At 35.4% G+C, this 20,738-nt stretch overlaps 1 protein-coding gene across 1 annotated transcript in view; it reads right to left on the reverse strand.

Annotated features, from left to right (window-relative positions):
• DNAH12 (dynein axonemal heavy chain 12) overlaps nt 1-20,738 on the reverse strand; it is a 275,242-nt gene that overhangs the window by 40,284 nt on the left and 214,220 nt on the right. Inside the window, 1 exon segment of the mRNA XM_028518986.2 lies at nt 17,717-17,857. Within this exon segment, the coding sequence (XP_028374787.1) occupies nt 17,717-17,857 (141 nt within the window).

A 20,738-nucleotide genomic window follows, 5' to 3' on the forward strand; every position in this document is an offset into this window, starting at 1 on the left:
AAGAATAAACAATATTTGAAAAAATATGACTAGTTTTCAAAACAGTTGATAACAATCACAAATTCCCTATGAGTCCCAAGTAGAATTAACTCCCACACCCCAAAGAAAAACAACAACCCACACTCTAAGAAGTTTATATGGTGGTTATCTCTAGCAAGTAGGAAAAGGCTAGTAGAGGTTGAGAAAGGACACAAGAGGGAGCTTTGAGGATTCTGGTAATATTTATTTCTTGGTTTTGATTTATTTCTTGATAATTTAATTATATGAGTTTGTTCACTGTAGTAATTCACCAAGCTGACACTTAAGCTTTGATTATTTTTCTGTAAGTTATACTTCAATTTAAAAGAGTATTAAAATAGAACACATCTGGGTACATCATACTAAAACCTCTAAACACTAAAGAAAAGATACAATCTGAAAAACAGCCTAAAACAGCCTTGGCATTGTCCCAAAAAGCAAAGAGTCACTGGCTCCGTTCCTGGTCGGGGCATGTGCCTGGGTTGACAGTTTGGTCCGTGGTTAGGTGGCCAATCAATGTTTCTCTCCCTCTCTTTCTTCCTCCCTTCCTCTCTCTCTAAAAGACAAGCAAACAAACAAATGAACAAACCCTCCAAAACAGCCTGTGATAAAAGAAACCTAATTTTTAGAAGAGCAATTCAAAATAATGGAAGCTAGAAGACAATACATAGTTTTAAAACATTGAAAGAAAATCTAAACCCAGCAAAAATACCCTTCAAGAATAATATCCTTCAAAAATAAGGACGTTTTCACACAAAAGAGATTAAGAGAATTCTTGACCAGCAATCATAATGAAGTACTAAATGAAGACTAAACGGAATACTAAAGAGTGTTTTTCAGGTAGAAAAAGCAAATTCCAAGTGGAAATTTAAAAATAAAGAAAGGAAAAAATAGCAACAAAAAGGGTAAGTATGTGGGTAATTTTAAATGAAGATTTATTATGTAGAAAAATATATCTTGTAGAGTTTAAAATATAGAGGGTATGAAATGCATGGGAACAACTGCAGATCAAATAGAAGCAGTAAATGGAGATAAAATGTTCTAAATCTTTGCATGCTTGGGAAGAGGGTAGAAGTAACAAATATAATTACACTCTGATATTTTGAAAATGAATGTTGTCATTTCTATGTTAATTACCAAGAGAAGAGAAAAAGAGGGTAAAACTATAAAGATTCAAGGGAAGGCAAAGTAAAAAAATTAAAAATCAATTTTATAAAATGATAAGAAAGGACTTCTGGTTTCTGGTCTGGCATATAAGAAGGTTGGAAGTTATCACTCCTGTCTTCACAACAAGAAAAACAACAGAATAAACTGAAAATCAGCAACTCTCCTTAAATCCCTCAGAGAATTGAGGTCATAGGACTAAGTGCAACCCCCAAACTGGAAGGACAGACATGAAGACACAGAGAATCACAAATTACTGAAGCAGGAAAACCCTTCATGAGAACTAGTTACCTGAATAGGAAAACTTAAACTGTGATTTACAAATTGCTAGAGGCTCAGTATGGAACAATTTAAGTTAAAACTCCAGGTCTTGCCAGTTGTAGGATGACCTCTGCACTTTTATAAGTTCTACCTCCAGAAGCCCTGACATGTTATCACAGTGATTATCAGAGAAAAATCCACACTGCTTCTGGGAGTGAGAGAGAAAGAACAGGCATTTTGAAACATGCTCACAGCACTCTTCTTTTTAACAAACTTTCCAAGAGTTTCCATAGTGTAGTGGTTATCACGTTTGCCTCACGAAACTTTCCCTTGATAGAAACTATTTTAGAAGAGCCTAGTGAGAGGGTTACCTCCAGGGCCTCCACATAGGGAGGGGGAAATACCCAACTCTACCCCCTCTAGGCTTCTACTTAGGAGAAGGGAATATCCAGCCATAGCCCTCTCTAAACTTTCTATCTCATTTAACAGGTAAAAATACAAGAAGTACTTGTTAAGATGACAGCTGAGAAGCACAGGCTCACTAAAAAACTGAGACCAACTTACAGGACTATAAGACACTCTTCCTTCCCATGTATATTACCACCATGTCAGCAAGTACATGTCAGTCATGTCAGTCAGTACCACCAGGGATCAGGAAGTACAACAGAAAGAAATGCATTTCTCAGAACTTATTTAAAAAGAAGTCTCTATGGACACAAAAGACCACAGAGAGACAAAAACAAGGACACCAGGGGAAACCTTAGTCTCTGACACCTGTAGCTAGAGCAAACAGTAACCACAGCCTAACTCCTAGTTAGATGAATGTAAAATATCATATTATAGGCCTATTTACCTTAGTTCCTCTTACCCAGTACACCATATCTGGCTTTCAACAAAATTAAAATTACAAAAATACAATCTGAAGGGTCAGAGTAAGCATCAGAACCAGACTCACATATGTCAGAGATGCTGGAATTATCAGACAGGGAACTGTAAACAACTGTGATTAATTTGCTAAGAGCTCATATAAAAAAATGGACAATATTCAAGAACAGATAAATAATGCAAATAGAGGAAAACTCTAAGAAAGAAATAGAAGGAAGTGCTAGAAATAAAAAAATTGTAACAGAAATAAAGAATTTCTTTGATGGGCAAATGAATAGACTAGATGTGGCCTAGAAGAGAATCTGTGACCTTGAAGAAATGTCAATAGAAACTTTCAAAACTGAAATGCAAAGAGACAAAAATAATGAAAAAGATAGGACAAAATATCCAAAACTGGGCACAATTACAAAAGGTGTACACTGTATAGTGAGTCCTTGAGTAATGTTTCATTAAATGTGGTTTTCTTATAACACTGAAGAGATGTAGTAGGAACTTATTTATATCAATCAGCCTACAGTAAAATTAGATTTGTTATATGTCATTTCACTTAAAATCACAGAACCTAGCAACAACATTTAGGGGGGATTTACTGTACATATAATGGGAACACCAGAAGGAGAAGAAAAAGAAACAAAAGAAATATTTGACGTAATAATGACAGATTTTTCCAAAGTTAATAATAAACAACAAAACACAGATCCAAGAAGCTCAAAGAAATACAAAGCAGGATAAAAACCAAAACATCTACACTTAGGCATAAAATCAAAGACAAAGAGAAAATCTGAAAAGAAGACAGAAGAGGAAAAAACCACCTTACCTATAAAACCAAGGATAAGAATTACAGCAGACTTTTCTTCAGACAGTAGAATAAAATATTGAAAGTGTTGGGGGGAAAAGCTACCAACATAGAATTCTGTATACCACTAAATTATCTTCCAAAAGGGAAGGAGAAATAAAAATATTCTCAGTCAAAAATTAAGGGATTTGTCTCCAGTAGGCCTGCCTTACAAGAATGTTAAAATAAATTCTTCAGAAAGAGGGAAAATATATAGGTCAGAAAGCAGGATTTAGACAAAAAAGGAGAGCATTAGAAAGGAATGAGACAGTGGCGAGGAAGGTGGGAGCTGAGTCCACTTGCTCGTGCACCCGACTGGGACACCTAGCCAATCATCCAAAGAACAGAGTGAACAGACAACAGAATCCCAGCTGATACTAAGTGTGGAAGCCAAAGTGTGGAGAGGACGCTTCAAAACAGGTGCTGAGGAAGGTCCCTGAGCCTTGTGCTGCAGACCGCAGCTGCTGCAGGAGTGTTGGAGAGCTGAGCGGCTCCTTCCCTTCCAGAGTGGAGAAATCCCAGACTCTGCCAGGAGAGAGATCTGGACATAGAAACCCCCAGGGGTCGGGGGATGGGGATAAAAATGCAGCAAGTGACACACAGCAGGCAGAATACACCGACTGGGGTGTCGGTCACCAGTGGCGACAATACCAGAGAATTTGGGGAGCTGGGTGACACCTGGAGCTGAGAGAGGAGAGGGGCTGTGACTGGCCGTGACCCAGATAGACTTGGGACTGGTCAGGAGTTGGACTGTATGGAAAGCTGGGCAGTGGTTAGTAGAGGCAGCGGTACCCTAGGGGATATTTTACAAAAGGGAAACAGCCGCCATGCAGGGACCTTGAGTGTCCAGAGGTCAGGCCTGCGAGGAGGGCGGGGGTGTGGACATGATTTGCTCCCACTCAGTGCACCTCATGGACTGATCAAAGGGGTGCAAAATGAGGTGGATTATCGGCGCCAGTCTGGCACAAATGCACTGAGTGGACAGTGCAGCTGCATAGTACTCTGAGGGCATGGGCTGGAAACTGGGCACCTGTCATTAGTGTAACCCAGATTGAGCCCCATCCTTGCAGAACCACTGCAAAGGAAAAAAAGGGAGCCCAGCCCCCCTCTACTGGCAAGATCCAGGAAGACCTGCATAACTGACTTGGCAGGTTTAAAATCAGCAGGAGGATTTTTTTTTTTTCTAGAGTAAGACAATAAGACCTAGAAGCTGTGAGAAAACCAAAGGACAGATCCAGAAAGAATTCAGAAGGCGAACACCAACAGTTGAGACAAATTTCATTTTGCTCTCCTTCAAAATTTGCATTTTTAAAATTTCTCTTCCCATTTATTTAGTTTTTTTGTCTTGTTTGTTTTTACTTTGATTTGTTTTTTTAATTCTCTTTTTCATATTGCATTTTAATTGTTCTTTCACTTCACTCATATTCCAACTAACATACTACTTTTGGTCTTTTACTTTTTATTATTTTTATTCAGATTATATATTTCTTATCATACTATTGTTATTCCAAATCCCACACAGCACCCTTCCCTGGTCTTAATCCACGTTGTTATTTTCCTGAGCTTTATTACTGTTGTGGTTAACTTTATTTTCTCTCACACTATGCCAAGTTTCTATTCCTTACTCTCACTATTTCTCCCTCACCTAACCTCGCATAAGCATTCTTCTTTCTTAAATCAACTCACATTCTTTTCCCCCTGTAATAAGAGTCTTGTTTCTTTTCCACCTTTTATAAACAGTGGCTAGTTGTGTGAAATACCACAGTTATTGCTATACATCTCCAAAGGACCCCCTATCTGTTCACTACTTGTTAGTACTTTAAGTCCCACAAAATACTTTCCTGCTGTCTTATTCCACTTTACTTTCCCCCTGCTCCTGTCAATTGAGTGAGGAATTTTATTTCACTGTTTTCTCTCTCCCTTTCTTTCCTTCCCCCTCCCCTCTCTCAACCTGGACTTTACTCCTTACTCTTATTAGTTTGCTTCCCTCATCCTCTAAAAATCATTTTTCTTTACTGTTGATATCTCATATTCACTTTCTACAATATTCTTATTCCTGTTCCACATTTTTAAAACTTCATTCAGCTGTTGTTGCTATTGACCCTGTTTTGGTTTTTTCTGCAATTTTGCTCCTGTTGGCCCAGTACCTTTTCAATTTTACCTCAACCCTCATGTTATATACTTCCCTCTTCTTAACCCATTGTTCACAATGCCTTTTCATATTTTACTTATGTTGTAAATTTTGCTCTCTCCCTCTCTTCACCTTGGTTATATTCTAAATCTTATCAATTCTCCTCCCTCTTATCAACAGTCAACATTTTCCACTATTTTAGTTATCATATATTCCCTTTATCATATAATATGCACAATCTCTGTTCACCTTTATTAATCTTATTTCAATTGTAGTTGAGATTGCCGATGTGGTAGGGGGGTTCTTTTTGCTGGCATAGGTTTGGCTGTCTGGTAATACTGCTTTGTTAACCAACACCTGTACAACAACACACAAGACAAGGTGGGCATTGTGAACATGCTGGAGGGGAGAACCCAACAACAAAGAAGTCATCAACAGGTGAAGCCCAAGTACAACAAGAGAGCCCACACAAATGGAAGAAAGGGCAACCCTAGAGCATCCAGACAAGGAGATCAAAGTGATGGCACCATTGAGTCCCACAGAATTCTTACCACAGAAGTTCACCCTTTGAAGACAGCTGACAAAGCAGAGCTTCTCAAATTGCAGAAACAAATAAAAAATCCCCTAAAATAGGGAGACAAAGAAAGAAACCTCAATTGAAAAAAAAAAGGATAATTACCCAATAGAACAGCTAAATGAAATGGGGGCAAGCAAACTATCAGATATAAAATTCAAAAGAACGGTTATAAAGAGGCTCAAGGAACTCAGTGACAACTAAAGGAACTGAGTGGAAACTACAATAGCATATAAAAGGAAATAGAAACTATAAACAAGAAATAGGATGACATGAAGAATACAATATCTGAAATAAAAAAAACATACTATAAGGAATTATAAACAGGCTGGATGAAGCAGAGGACTGAATTAGTGACCTGGAAGACAAGGTAGAAAGAAATACACAGGTGGAACAGCTGCACAAAAAAAGACTAAAAAAATATGACGATAGCCTAAGGAAACTGCAGGGAAACATGAAACACAAGAACATTCAAATCATAGGAATACAAGAAGGAGAAGAAAAGGAGCAAGGGATAGAAACTCTGAAAAAATAATGACAGAAAACTTTCTGAACTTGGAGAGGGGAAAAAGCCATGAAAATTCAGAAGCACAGAGGGTCCCAATCAAGATGAACCCAAGGAGGCCTACTCTAAAACAAAAAATAATTAAAATAATTTAACTTTTAAAGACAAAAAGAGAATCTTAAAGGCAGCAAGAGAGAAACAGGAAGTAGTAACATACAAGGGAGCTCCAATAAGGATAGCAGGTGATTTCTCAACAGAAATGCTACAAGTCGGAAGGGAATGGAAAGAAATATTCCAACTAATGAAAACCAAAGGCCTGCAACCAAGACTACTCTACCCAGCAAGGTTTTGAAATAAAATAGAAGGTGAAATAAGGAGTTTCCCAGACAAAAGAAGGCTGAAAGAACACACCCCCACCAAATCAGCACTGCAAGATATACTAAAGGGACTGCTATAAGAAGAGGAAGAAATAGAATATGTGACAGAGAGAGGAACAGAGGTATAAAGTGGGTAAAATAGCAATGAATAAGTATCTATCAATAATAACCTTAAATAAATTAATCCTCAAATGGATTAAATGTTGCAATCAAAAGACATAGGGTAGCTGAATGGATAAGAAAACATGATCCATACATATGCTGCCTACAAGAGACGCACCATAGAACAAAAGACCTACACAGACTGAAAGTGAAAGGTTGAAAAAAAACACTCCAAGCAAATGAACAGGAAAAGAAAAGCTGGTGTAGGAATACTTATAACAGACAAAACAGACTTTGAAAGGCCATAAAAACAGACACAGAAGGTCACTTCATAATACTCAAGGGAAGAATTCATCAAGAAGACATAAACATTATAAACATATATGCATCTAACATAGGAGCACCCAAATATATAAGAAAAATCTTGGAAGAGTTCAAGAAAAATATAGACAGCAACACACTTATAGTAGGGGATTTTAACACCGCACTGTGAACAACGGATATATCTTTTAAGCAAAATATCAACAACAATATTGCAGCATTGAACAATGCTCTAGATCAAATGGACTTAATTGATATATATATATAGAGAGAGAACCTTTCATCCCAGAGAAGCAAAATATACATTCTTTGCACATGCACATGGAATATTTTCAAAGACAGACCTCAGGAGAGGACACAAAATAAGCCTCAACAAATTAAAGAAAACTGAAATCATACCATGCATTTTCCTGGACAACAAGGGCCTGAAACTAGAAACCAACCTCAAGGGAAAAACTCAAAAACACTCAAATTTGTGGAGATTGAATAGCATGTTATTAAACAATGAATGGGTTAAGAATGAGATCAAGGGAGAAATCAAAAGTTTCTGCAAACAAATGAAAATGAACACACAACAGTCCATAACCTATGGGACACAGCAAAGGCAGTCCTGAGAGGGAAATTCATAGTGATACAGGCTTATCTAAAACAGATAGAAACATTTCAAATAAACAACCTAACCTTACCTCTACAGGAACTGGAGGAACAACAACAAACAGCCCAGAGCCAGTGGAAGGAAGGAAATAACCAAGATCAGAGAGCAGAATTAAATGACATAGAGACTAAAAGAACAGTATCAATAAATCCAGGAGCTGGTTCTTTGAAAAGATAAACAAAATTGACAAGCTTTTAAGCAGACTCATCAAGAAAAAAACTGAGAGGACTCAAATAAATAAAACCAGAAATGAAAGAGGAGAGATTAAAGTTGATACCACAGAAATACAAAGAATTGTAAGAAATTACTATGAACAATGATATGCAAAGAAATTTGAAAACCTAGGTGAAATGGACAAATTCTAGAAAAAATATAATCTTCCAAAATGTAATGAAGAAGCAGGAGAAAGCCTGAACAGACTGATAACCACTGGTTCAATTGAAGCAATAATAAAGAAAACTCCTGGCATACAAAAGTCCTAGACTGGACAATTTCACAGGAGAATTTTACAAAATATTTAAGGCAGAGCTAACGCTATCCTTCACAGACTATTCCAAAATTTCCAAGAATACAGAAGACTCCCAAACTCTTTTTTGAAGCCAGCATCATCCTAATCCCAAAACCAGATGAAGACACAACAAAGAAAGAAAACTACAGGCCAATATTGCTGATGAACATAGACACTAAAATCCTCAACAAAATATTGGCAAACTGCATCTAGCAATACATTAAGAAGATCATACACCATGAACAAGTGGGATTCATTCCAGGGATGCAAGGATAGTACAATATTTGCAAACCAATAAATGTAATACATCACATAAACAAAAGGGAAAAAAATCACATAATCATATCAATAGATGAAGAAAAAGCATTTGATAAAGGATAGCACCCATTTATGATAAAAACACTCAGAAAAGTGTGAATAGAGGGAGTATTCCTCAACATAATAAAGGCCATATATGAGGAACCTACAGCCAACATCATACTCAATGGGCAAAAAACGCTTTCCCACTAAGATCAGGAAAAAGACAAGGATGTCTGCTTTTACCACTTCTATTCAACATAGTACTGGAAGTCCCAGCTACAACAATCAGAGAAGAAAAAGAAATAAAAAGCATTTAAATTGGAAAGGAGGAAGCAAAACTGTCATTGTTTGCAGATAGAAAACAGTGAAAATCCACATAGAAAATCCTATATGCCCCACCAAAAAACTACTTGACTTAATAAATGACTTTGACAAAACAGCAGATACAAAGTCACTATTCAGAAATTGAAGGCATTTTTGTACACCAACAATGAAAACCAGAAACAGAAATCAGGAAAAAAAATCTCACTTGACAGAGCAACAAGAAAAATAAAATACCTAGGAATAAACCTAACAAAATGGTACAAGGCCTGTACTCAGAAAACTACACAACACTGAAGAAATAAATTAAAGAAGACACAAACAAATGGAAGCAGGTACCATGTTCATGGATTGGAAGAATTAACATCATCAAAATGTCCATATTACCTAAATCAATTTATAGATTCAATGCAATACCTATTAAAGTACCAATTTCAGAGATATAAAACCAACATTTGAAAAATTTATATGGAACCAAAAATGACCCCGAATAGCCACAGAATTTTGAGAAAGAAAACAAAGTAGGAGGGATCATGATACCTGACATCAAACTATATTACAAGGCCATGGTAATCAAAGCAGTCTAGTACTGGCATACAAACAGACATATAGACAAATGGGCCAGAATAGAAAGCCCAGAAATAAACCCATGTCTCTATGATCAATTAATATTTGACAAAGAGGGCAGGAGCATAAAATGGAGTAAAATAGCCTCTTCAACAAAAGGTGTTGGAAGATCTGGACAGCTACATGCAAAAAAAAAAAAAGAAAGAAAGAAAAGAAAAAGAAAGAAATTCGGACACCAACTTACACCATACACCAGAACTCAGATGGATAAAAGACTTCAATATAAGTCATGACACCATAAAAGTCCAAGAGGAGAACATAGGCAGGAAAATGTCAGATATTCCATGCAGCAATATTTTCACTGGTATATCACCTAGAGCAAGGGACATAAAGGAAAGAATAAACAAATGGGACCTCATCCAATTAAAAAGCTTCTGGACAGCTAAAAAAAAATCAGCAAAATGAAAAAGGGGACCAACTGTATGGAAAATATATTTGAAAATGATACCTTGGTCAAGGGTTTGATCTCCAAAATACATAAAGAACTCACACAACTCCACACAAACAATCCAATTTAAAGATTGGCAAAGGATCCAAATAGACACTTTTCCAAGAAGGACATACAACAAAGGGTCCAGAGACATATGAAAGGATGCTCAGCATCACGAACCATCAGAGAGATGCAAATGAGATACCACCTCACACTGTTGAGAATGGCCATCATAAATCAACAAACAAGTTCTGAAGAGGTAGTGGAGGAAAAGGGAACCCTTGTACACTGTTGACAGGAATGCAGACTGGTGCAGCCACTGTGGAAAGCAGTATGGAATTTCCTCAGAAAACTAAAATAGAATTGCCTTTTGACCTGGCAATTCCACTGCTGGGATTATATCCTAATAATCCTGAAACACCAATCCAAAAGAACCAATGCATCCCAATGTTCATAGCAGCACAATTTGCAATAGCCAAGTGCTGGGAGCAACCTAAGTGTCCATCAGTAAATGAGTGGATAAAAAAACTGGGCCATTTACACAATGGAATACTATGCAGCAGAAAGAAAGAAGGAGCTCCTACCCTTTGCAACAGAATGGATGGAACTGGAGAGCATTATGCTAAGTGAAATAAGCCAGGTGGTGAAGGACAAATACCATATGATATGACCTATAGTGGAAACTAATCAACAAAACAAACAAGCAAGCAAAATATAACCAGAGGACACTGAAATAAAGAACAAACTGACAGTAACCAGGGCGGTTGGGGGAGGAAGATAACAGGGGAAAGAAGGGAAGTGTTGTAAAGGAACATGTATTAAGGACCCATGGACAAAGTGAACGGGTGGCAGTAGCATTGAGTGTGGGAAGTGGTGGTAGGTTGGGCAGGGGAGAGTGGTGCAGGGAAAATGGGGGACAACTGTAGTTAACAACAATAAAAAAAAACAACTTGCCAGTACTTTTCAAAGTAAAAAAAGAAAAGAGTAAATGAAAATAAAATCTTTTTTTATTCTTATTTGATATAAGGGATAATAGTATTCAAAATAATAATAGCAACAATGTATTGCATGATGGAATATAACTTGTGTATGAATAAAATTAATGTTATCAATATTATAATAGATGGACAGGAGGGAGAAATTGAGAATATTCTGTTATAAGATTATTGCACTGTCCAGATAGTGGTATATTGTTATCAGAAAGGACTTGAATTAGTTATAAATTTATATGACAACTCAAGGAATGACTAAAAAAAGTTTAAAATATATATAATTTTTTAAAACTGTTTTGTATGTTCAGAGGATAAAAAAATGGAATGATACAAAATGCTCAATTAAGACCAACGAGAAAAAGCAGAAAAAGACAAAAATGGCAATAAAGAACAAGGGCAATAAATAAAAATTAATGAACAATATGGTAGGTATTAATTCACCAATATCAAAGGTCATTTTAAATGTCAGTGGCTTTGATATACCATTGAAAGACAGAGACTGTCAGAATAAATACAAAAAATAAAACCCAACTACATGCTATCTTCTAGAAGGCCACTTTAACAATAAAAATACAAATATATTGAAAGAAAAAGGATGGAGAAAGATATATCATGCCAACACTAATCAAAAGAAAGGTGGAGCCCTGGATGGTGTGGCTTACTGGGTTGGGCATCATGCAGCAAACCTAAATGTTGCCAGTTGATTCCTGGTCAGGGCACATGCCTGTTTTGCAGGCCAGGACCCCATTGGGCATGTGGAGAGATAATTGATCAATATTTCTCTCGCGCATCAATATTTCTCTCCCTTTCTTCTCTCTTCCTTCCCCTCTCTCTAAAAAATAGATTTTTTTTTTTTAAAAAAGGAAGGTGGAGTAGTTATATTAACTGAGATAAACAAGCATTCAGAACAAGGAAAAGTATCAGGAATAAGGAGACCATTTCATAATGACAAAGGGGTCAGTTTTCCTCTAAAATAAAAATCATCAATGTGTATGTGCCTAACAATACAGTGTAAAATATGTGAGACAAAAACTTGACAGAACCAAAAGAAGAAATAGGTTAACCCACTATTATAGTTGGAGATCTTAACACCTCTCTATTAGTAATGCACAGATTCAGCAGAGAAAATCAGTGAAGACATTTCTGAACTAAACAGCACCATTAATCAATTTAATATACTTGGCATCTATAAAATACTTTATCAAACAATATCAGAATACACATTCTTTTCAACCTTATCGAACATTCATCAAGATGGGTCACATTCTAGGCCATGAAACATACTTTGACAAATTTAAAAGAAGAGAAATCATACAGAGTATGCTCTCAGACTACAGCGGAATTAAACTAGAAATCTGTACAGAGAGATAGCTGGAAAACCCCTAAATACTTGCCAATTAAAACAACAAACTTCTAAATGACACATGAGTCAAAGAAGTTGTTTCAAGAAAAATAAAAAATTTTGAATAAAATAAAAATGAAAACACAGCTTATCCAAATCTGTGGGATACAGCAAAAGCAATGCATGAGAGGAATTTAAGGCATTGAATATATTTATTAGAAAAGAAGATCTAAAATCAATCATCTAGGCTCCCACCTTAGGACAAATTAAATCCAAAGTAAGCAGAAGTGAAGAATAAAAATAAGAGCAGAAATCAATGAAATTAAAAACAAATTGATAGAGAAAAATCAATGAAACCAAAAACTGGTTCTTTGAAAAGATCAATAAAATTGATAAACCTCTAGCTAGGTTAACCAAGAAATAGAGAAAAGATCCAAATCACAAATGCTAGAAATGAAAGGAGGCCATTATTACTGATTGTATTGACATTAAAAATGTACTAAAGGAAGTTATAAATAACTCTGTGCCCACAAATTTGATAACCTAATTGAAATGCATCAGTTCACTGGAAGATTCAATTTGTCAAAATTCACACAAGGAACAATAAATAATGTAAATATACTTATTATTAGTCTGCTTGTGCTGCCTTAACAAAACACCATCGCCTCAGTTTCATAAATAATAGAAATTTATTTTCTCACAGTTCTGGAAGCTAGAAATCCAAGATGAAGGTTCTGGCTGATTTGGTTTCTGGTGAGGCCTTTTTTTCTGGCTTACAGATAGCCACCTTCTCATTGTGTCCTGACATGGCCTTTTTCTGCCCATGGACAGAGAGCAAGCTCTGGTGTCTCTCCCTCTTTTTTCTTTAAGGATATTAATTTTAACTTATCAGGGGTACACTCTTATGACCACATCTGACCTGAATTACTACCCTAGAGGCCTCATCTCTAAATAAAGCCACACTGGGGCCTAGGGATTTAACATATGAAATTGAGGGAGACCCAAATATTCAGTTTATAACAGACCCATATATATTCAAGAAATTTAATGAACAATTAATAACCCTTCAAACAGCAAGCACAATGCTAAGACGGGTTCTGGAGAATTCTGCCCATCATTTAGGAAGAAGTTATACCAATTGCTTGCAATCCCTTCCAGGAAATAGCAGAAGTAATACTTGTTAAATTATTCTATGAGGTCAGCATTATCCTAGTACCAAATGAGACAAAGACATGAGAAAAAACTACATACTAATCACTCTCATGAACATGTATACAAAAATCTTCAATAAAATATTGGGAAGTTGAATCCAACACTATATAAAAAGAAGTATACCCCACAACTGAGTGGGATTTATCTCAGGTGTGCAAGGCTGGTTCAACAATCAAAAATCAATAATATAATCTATCACATCAACAAGCTAAAGAAGACAAATTACATGATTATATCAGTAGATACAGAAAGAACATTTGACCAAATCCAATACATTATCATGATAAAAATTTTCAGAAAACTAGGAATAGAGGGGAACTTTCTCAACTTTAGAAAGAACATCTGCAAAAAAACTATAGTTAACATCATACTTAACTGTGAGAAACTAGCTCTCCCACTGAGATCAGGAACAAGACAGGATGTCCCCTCTCACCACCTCTTTTCAACATCATACTAAAAGTCCCACCTAGTGCAATAAGACAAGAAAAATAAATAAAAGATGGATAGACTAGAAAGAAGAAAATGAAAACATATTTGTTCACAGATGACATGATTATCTAGGTAGAAAATCCAAAAGAATTGACAAAAAAACTGCTGGAACTAATTAATGATTATAGTAAAGTTACATGATACAATGCTAATATACAATATTCAGTCACTCTTCCATATGTCAGCAATAAACAAGTGGTATTTGAAATTAAAGACACAATACAATTTTCATTAGCAGCCCCCACCCAAATTAAATACTTAGGTACAAACCTAACAAATCATGTACAAGAGCTATATGAAGAAAACTACAAAACTGTGATGAAAGAAATCAAAGAAGAATTAAATAAATGGAGAGATATTCCATGTTCATGGCTAGGAAGACTCAATATTGTCAAGATGTGTAAGATCTTCCCAAGTTGATTTACAGATTTAGTGCAATTCCAATGAAAATACCAGCAACTTATTTTGTGTATATAGAGAAACTGATTTTAAGGTTTACTTTATATGGAGAGGCAAAAGACCCAGAATATCCAACGCAATAGTGAAGGGGAAGAACAAAGAGGACTGACAGTACCTGACTTCAAGACTAACTATAAAGCTAATCAAATACACTTACTACATCAACTAATCAAGACAGAATAGTTTTGACAAAAGAAGAGACAAATAGATCAATATACAGAATAAAGAACCCAGATATACTCCCATATAAATATAGTCAACTAATCTTTGACAAAGGAACAAAGGCAGTATAATAAAACAAAAATAGCCTTTTCAGAAAATGGTGCTGAAATAAATGAATCTAGACAGAGTTCTTACACACTTCACAAATCAACTCAAAATAGATCACAGATCTAAATATAAAATGCAGAACTATAAAATACCTAGAAGATAACAGGCAAAAATCTAGGTGACCTTGTATATGGCAATGATGTTTTAGATACAATACCACAAGTACAAATCCATGAAAGAAAGAATGGATAAACTGGACTTCATTAAAAATTTAAAACTTTCACTCTGCAAAATACACTGTCAAGGGGAATCACAGACTGGGAAAAATAATTGCAAAAGACATATCTGGTAAAAGACTGTCATCCAACTCAACAATAAAAAATAAACAACTGAACTTATTAAAAAATGGACAAAAGAACTACTAGAATTTCACCAAAGATGATATAAAGATGGCAAATAAGCATATGAAAAGGTTCTCAACATCATATGTCATTAGCAAATTGCAAATTAAAACAAGATAACACTACACATCTATTAGAATGGTCAAAATTGAGAACACTGACAAGACCAAATGCTAGCAAAGATATGGAGCAACAGAAACTCTCATTTTTTGCTGGTGGAATGCAAAATGGTATAGCTACTTTGGAAGACAATTTCTTACAAAACTAAACCTACTCTTAACATGTGATCCAACAATCATACTCTTTGGTATTTCACCAAATGAGTTGAAACTTACGTGCACACAGAAACCTGCACACAAATGTTTATAGCAGTTTTGTTCATCTTTTCCAAAACTCGAAGCAACCAAGAATTCCTTCAGTAGATGAACAAATAAATAAACTGTGGTACATCCATACAATCAAACATTATTCAGTGCTAAAGAATAGTGATCTAGAGGTTCCAGCTAAGATGGAGGCATAGGTAGAAACCCTTCACTTCCTCACACAACAAAAAGAAGGATAACAACCATTCTAAAATCAATAAACAACCAGAAGTGCCAGAAAATCAAACTGCATGGAACTCAGACAACCAAGGAATTAAAGAAACAGTCAAACAGAACAGCCAGATTATTAAGAACCCGTGGTGAGGGGGCGGATTGCATGGGTGGGGTGGCTGAACAGGAAACTGAGACAGAGCTGACTGTGGACTACAGTGGTTGCCACAGTGGGAGAAACTCCTAGTGTCACATGCAAGTTCTTTGGAAAATGGGCTAGAGCCAAGCACGTGAGCTGCATTGTTCCCTCTCTGACTCCTCCCCCAAAGGCAGCACCAGAGCACAGCAAACAGGGTTGCCTTGCCCTGGTAGATACCTAAGGCCCACCCCTTACAACTTTAACAGGTACACCAAGACAAAGAAATATGGCCCAAATGAAAGAATAGAGCAAAGCTTCAGAAAGAGAGCTAAGCAGTGAGGAGATAGCCAACCCATCCGAAGGAGAATTTAAAGCTGTGGTAATCAAAATGCTCACAGAACTGACTGAGCTTGGCTCAAAAATGAAAAAAACAAATGAAAGATACCTAAAATGAAATAAAACAAAATATTCAGGGAACCAACAGTGACAAGAAGGAAACTGGGACTCAAAGTAAAAATTTGGAACAAATGGAAGAAATAAACATCCAGCCAGAACAAAATGAAGCAACAAGAATTTTAAAAAGTGAAGAGAGACTGAGGAATCTCTGGGACAACCTGAAACATTCCAATATCCTAATTATAGCAGAACCAGAAAAAGAAGAACAACAAGAAATTGAAAGTTTATTTGAACAAATAATGAGGGAAAACTCCCCTAATATGGAAAAGGAAATAGATTTCCAAAAAATCCAGGAAGCCCAGAGGACTCTCTGGACCCAAAGAAGTTGGACCCAAAGAAGAACACACCAAGGCACATCATCAAGTTACCCAAGATTAAAGATAAAGAGAGAATGTTAAATGCAGAAAATGGAAAGGAGAGAGTTACCTACAAAGGAGTTCAGCTGATAAGGCTATCAGCTGATTTTTTCAAAAGAAACCTTGTAGGGAAGAAGGAGCTGGAAAGAAGTATTTGAAGTCATGAAAGGCAAGGATCTACATCCAAGATTTCTCTATCTAGGCAAGCTGTCATTTAGAACAGAAGGGCAGATAAAGTGCTTCCTAGATAAGATCAAGTTAAAGGAGTTCATCATCACCAAGCCCTTATTATATGAAATGTTAAAGGGACTTATCTAAGAAAAAGATTGAAATATGAACAGTAAAATGACAACTCAAAACTATCAACAAATGAACCCAAAAGAAAAGAAAAATAATGAAAACAAAAACTAAGCCAACAACTAGAACATGAACAGAATCATAGAAATGGACATCACATGGAGGGATTTCAGTGGAGAGGTGGAAGGGAGGAATAGAGGGGAAAAGGTACAGGGAAGAAGAAGCATAGTTGGTAGGCATAAAATAGATGGGGAGAGATAAAAAACGGTATAGAAAACATAGAACTCAAAGAACTTACATGTACAACCCATGGACATGAACTGGGAGGGGAAGCTGGATGGGGGGTACAGGGCAGAAGGGCGTTAAAAGGGGAGAAATTGGGAAAATTGTACTAGCATAATCAATAAAATATACTTAAAAAAGGAATAGTGATCTATCAGGCCATAAAAACACATGGAAGCACCTTAGATATATATTACTAAGTGAAAGAAGCCCATTTGAAAAAGCTTTCTTTCTTGACTTGGGTTATAGTTATACAGATTTTCGCATGTAAGAATTTATTGAACTGTACATGAATATTTTGTAAACTTTACCGTGTAACCTAAATTTTAAAAATCAAATAAACAAAAACACCAATACTATTGAAGAGAAATATACAAGTAAAGTCATGAATTAAGTGGAGCAGCCATCTTTATTAATTAGATATTCCAGGAACATTTTTAAAATAAATAAATTAAGAAAAAGCAAATAACTTACAGAAGAAGATTGGTACATAATAAAAATGAAAACAACAGTTTGTCCTTCTCAAATAGTGACCGGCATATATTACAATATAAGTTGTATGTGAAGTGGTCATTCAAATATCGCAGGCGCTTTTCTAAGATTTTGGATTTGTTACTAAAAGGTTAAAAAAAAGGAAAATATATTTAGTCAAACAAAACTAATGTAAAAGTAAGTAAAATATGAATATGTAATTGGGTTTTATTTTATCAAACTATTTACTGTTAAAAATATGAAACCCTACACACACACACATACACACAAACACACACACAAATTAGTGCATGTTAAACTAGTGAAATCTGAATCATCTCTCTGGATTGTACCAAGTGAATTTCCTGGTTGTGATATTGTACTATAGTTATGCAAATGTTACTATCAGAGAAACAAGGTGAAGAGTATATGGGACCTTCCTGTACAGTTTGTGTGTGTACAATTTCTTATAAATCTCTATGTAAAAAACAGGGTATAATTCTATGAGAAAATGACATATGGTATATGCTATCTATTTTCAAAATTTTAAATTTCATATTGTACTCCAAAATTACTGAAAACAAAAGGTTAATTAAAAAACATCTATTGAATCTTTATTAGTCTAAGAATCTATGCTGGGGATGGAACTGTATGAGACAAAGAATTATAAAACATTTACCTGCCCCAAAGAAGCCTAAAATCTAGGTCAAGACCTGTACATTTTAAAACTATATATATAAAAAGTTAGAAAATATATGGACAAATGTAGTTACTTCTCAGTGGAGTTATAACTGACACTTATTTTCTACTTTATACTCTCATATGTTTCAAAATTTTTGCAAAAAGCATATAATGCTTTCATTGTTTCTAGTTTAATTTTTCAGTAATATTAATGGGAATATAAGACAATAAACTCATTCTGGAAAAGTTCAACAAAATGGAGATAACTGTACTTGAACAACAATAAAAAATTAAAAATCAAACAAGCAAATACCACATAACTCAGAAAGTGCATTCCTAGGCATTTTGATTCAGAGAAATGAAAACTTATTGTTCACACAAAAACCTGTACATACATGTTTATCACAGTTCTATTTCTAATAGCCCCAAACTGAAATAACCCTTCAATAGGTGAATGATTAAACAATCTGTAGTACATCAACATCATGAAATACTTTTCAGCAATAAAAAGGAGTAAAGTATTGATACATGCAACAACTTGACTAAATTCTCAGAGAATTATGCTGGGTGAAAAAAGCCAATCCCTCCATTTATTTAATGTTCTAGAAATGGCAAAATAATAGAAATGGAAAACAGATTAGTGGTTGCCAATGGTTCAGAAGAATGTGGAGATGAAAGGGAAATGGGTATGGCTATAAAAGGGAAACAGGGATCTTTGTGGTGATGAAATTTTCATGTTTTGACTATACAGTTTTTGTGTATGTGTGTACAACTTCAATATCAACATCAATATCCTGGTTGTGATAGTGTACTATAGGTTTTCAAGATGTCACCATTGGTGACACTGGGCAAAGAGTATACAGGATCAATGTATTATTTCTTTTTTTAATTTATTTTTTTATTTTAAAAAGATTTTATTTATTTATTTTTAGAAAGGAAAGCAAGGGAGATAGAGAGAGAGAGAGAGAGAAACATCAATGTGCAGTTGCTGAGGGTCATGGCCTGCAACCCAGGCATGTACCCTGACTGGGAATCGAACCTGCGACACTTCAATGTATTATTTCTTATAATTGCATGTGAGTCTACACTTATCTCAAAATTAAAAATTTAATTTAAAAAAGTAACACTTGTATCCATGGAAATGGGATGGAAGGGTGGGGGTAGTGACACTTTTCTGAGCACCCTTTTGGTACAGGATTTATTCTGGAATCAAATAAATGGTTTATGTACTCAAAAGATAATAAAATTAAAATTAAGAACAACAAAAATAATATCAACAAGAATGAGGAAAACATTCTGAAGTGAAATACAAAAATAAACACATGAGCATAACTGTATTTCACACAAATATGATCATACTGAAAAAGGAAAAGACTAACCCAAGTAACTTAAAAAAATTTTTTTTCCTGTTTTGAGAGAAAGATAGATTGATATAGATGAGAGAGAGAGAGAAACTTTGATTTGTTGTTCCACTTACTTATGCATTCATTCATTGCTTCTTGTATATGCTTTGACTAGGGAGTGAACTCTCAACCTTGCCATATCAGATGACACTGACCAACTGAGCTACCCAGCCAGGGCCCAAGTAATCTTTGGATACATTTTGTGTGTGTGTGTGTGTGTGCGTGTGTGCATGTCTAAAACCTAAAAGATTGTAAGTTTCTGTGTGAACATATGCATTAAATTCTCTTCAGTATGCACCCAAGAATTGCTGGATTTGTTGGAATTACTGGATCATATGGCAAATCTATGTTTAATATTTTGAGGAACCTCCAAAATGTTTCCAAATTGACTACACTATTTTGCAATCTCACCAGCTGTGTATGAGGGTACTAATGACTCCACACCCACATCAACATTTGTTATTAATATTTATGTCAATTCCTCAACTTGAATTTCTTTCATCAGGTGGGTTATATAAATTCAAATTCCAAATTCCAGCTGGGAAAGCTCAGGCATTTCAATCACTCAGGAGACTGTTCTCCCAAGAGCCCATGTACAACACACATGGTAGGCTCTCTCTCTCTATTTATTGTTGTTGCTTTGTGATGAATCAACAAGAAGTTATTTATTTTCTAAAAGTATAAAAACATATACAAAGAGGGACTAACTCTTAGCTAGAATTAAGAGATAATATTATAACAAACATCCCTATGGGCAAGGCCACTTTAGAAAAAGTATTGCTCCTAAACCATTAATAATCTTACTCACCACTCTGCCCTTCAAACCATATATTTAAAAGAGAGCAGAAAAAAGGACTAAAGCAAATCCTTTACATCTAAATCTTGTGTACAAGTGAAACAAAACTTAAAATAGAAAGCCTTGTTCTTTCTTTCTTCTTTTT

The sequence above is a fragment of the Phyllostomus discolor genome, chromosome 7, assembly GCF_004126475.2.
Source record: "Phyllostomus discolor isolate MPI-MPIP mPhyDis1 chromosome 7, mPhyDis1.pri.v3, whole genome shotgun sequence".
Taxonomy (NCBI): Eukaryota; Metazoa; Chordata; class Mammalia; order Chiroptera; family Phyllostomidae; genus Phyllostomus; species Phyllostomus discolor.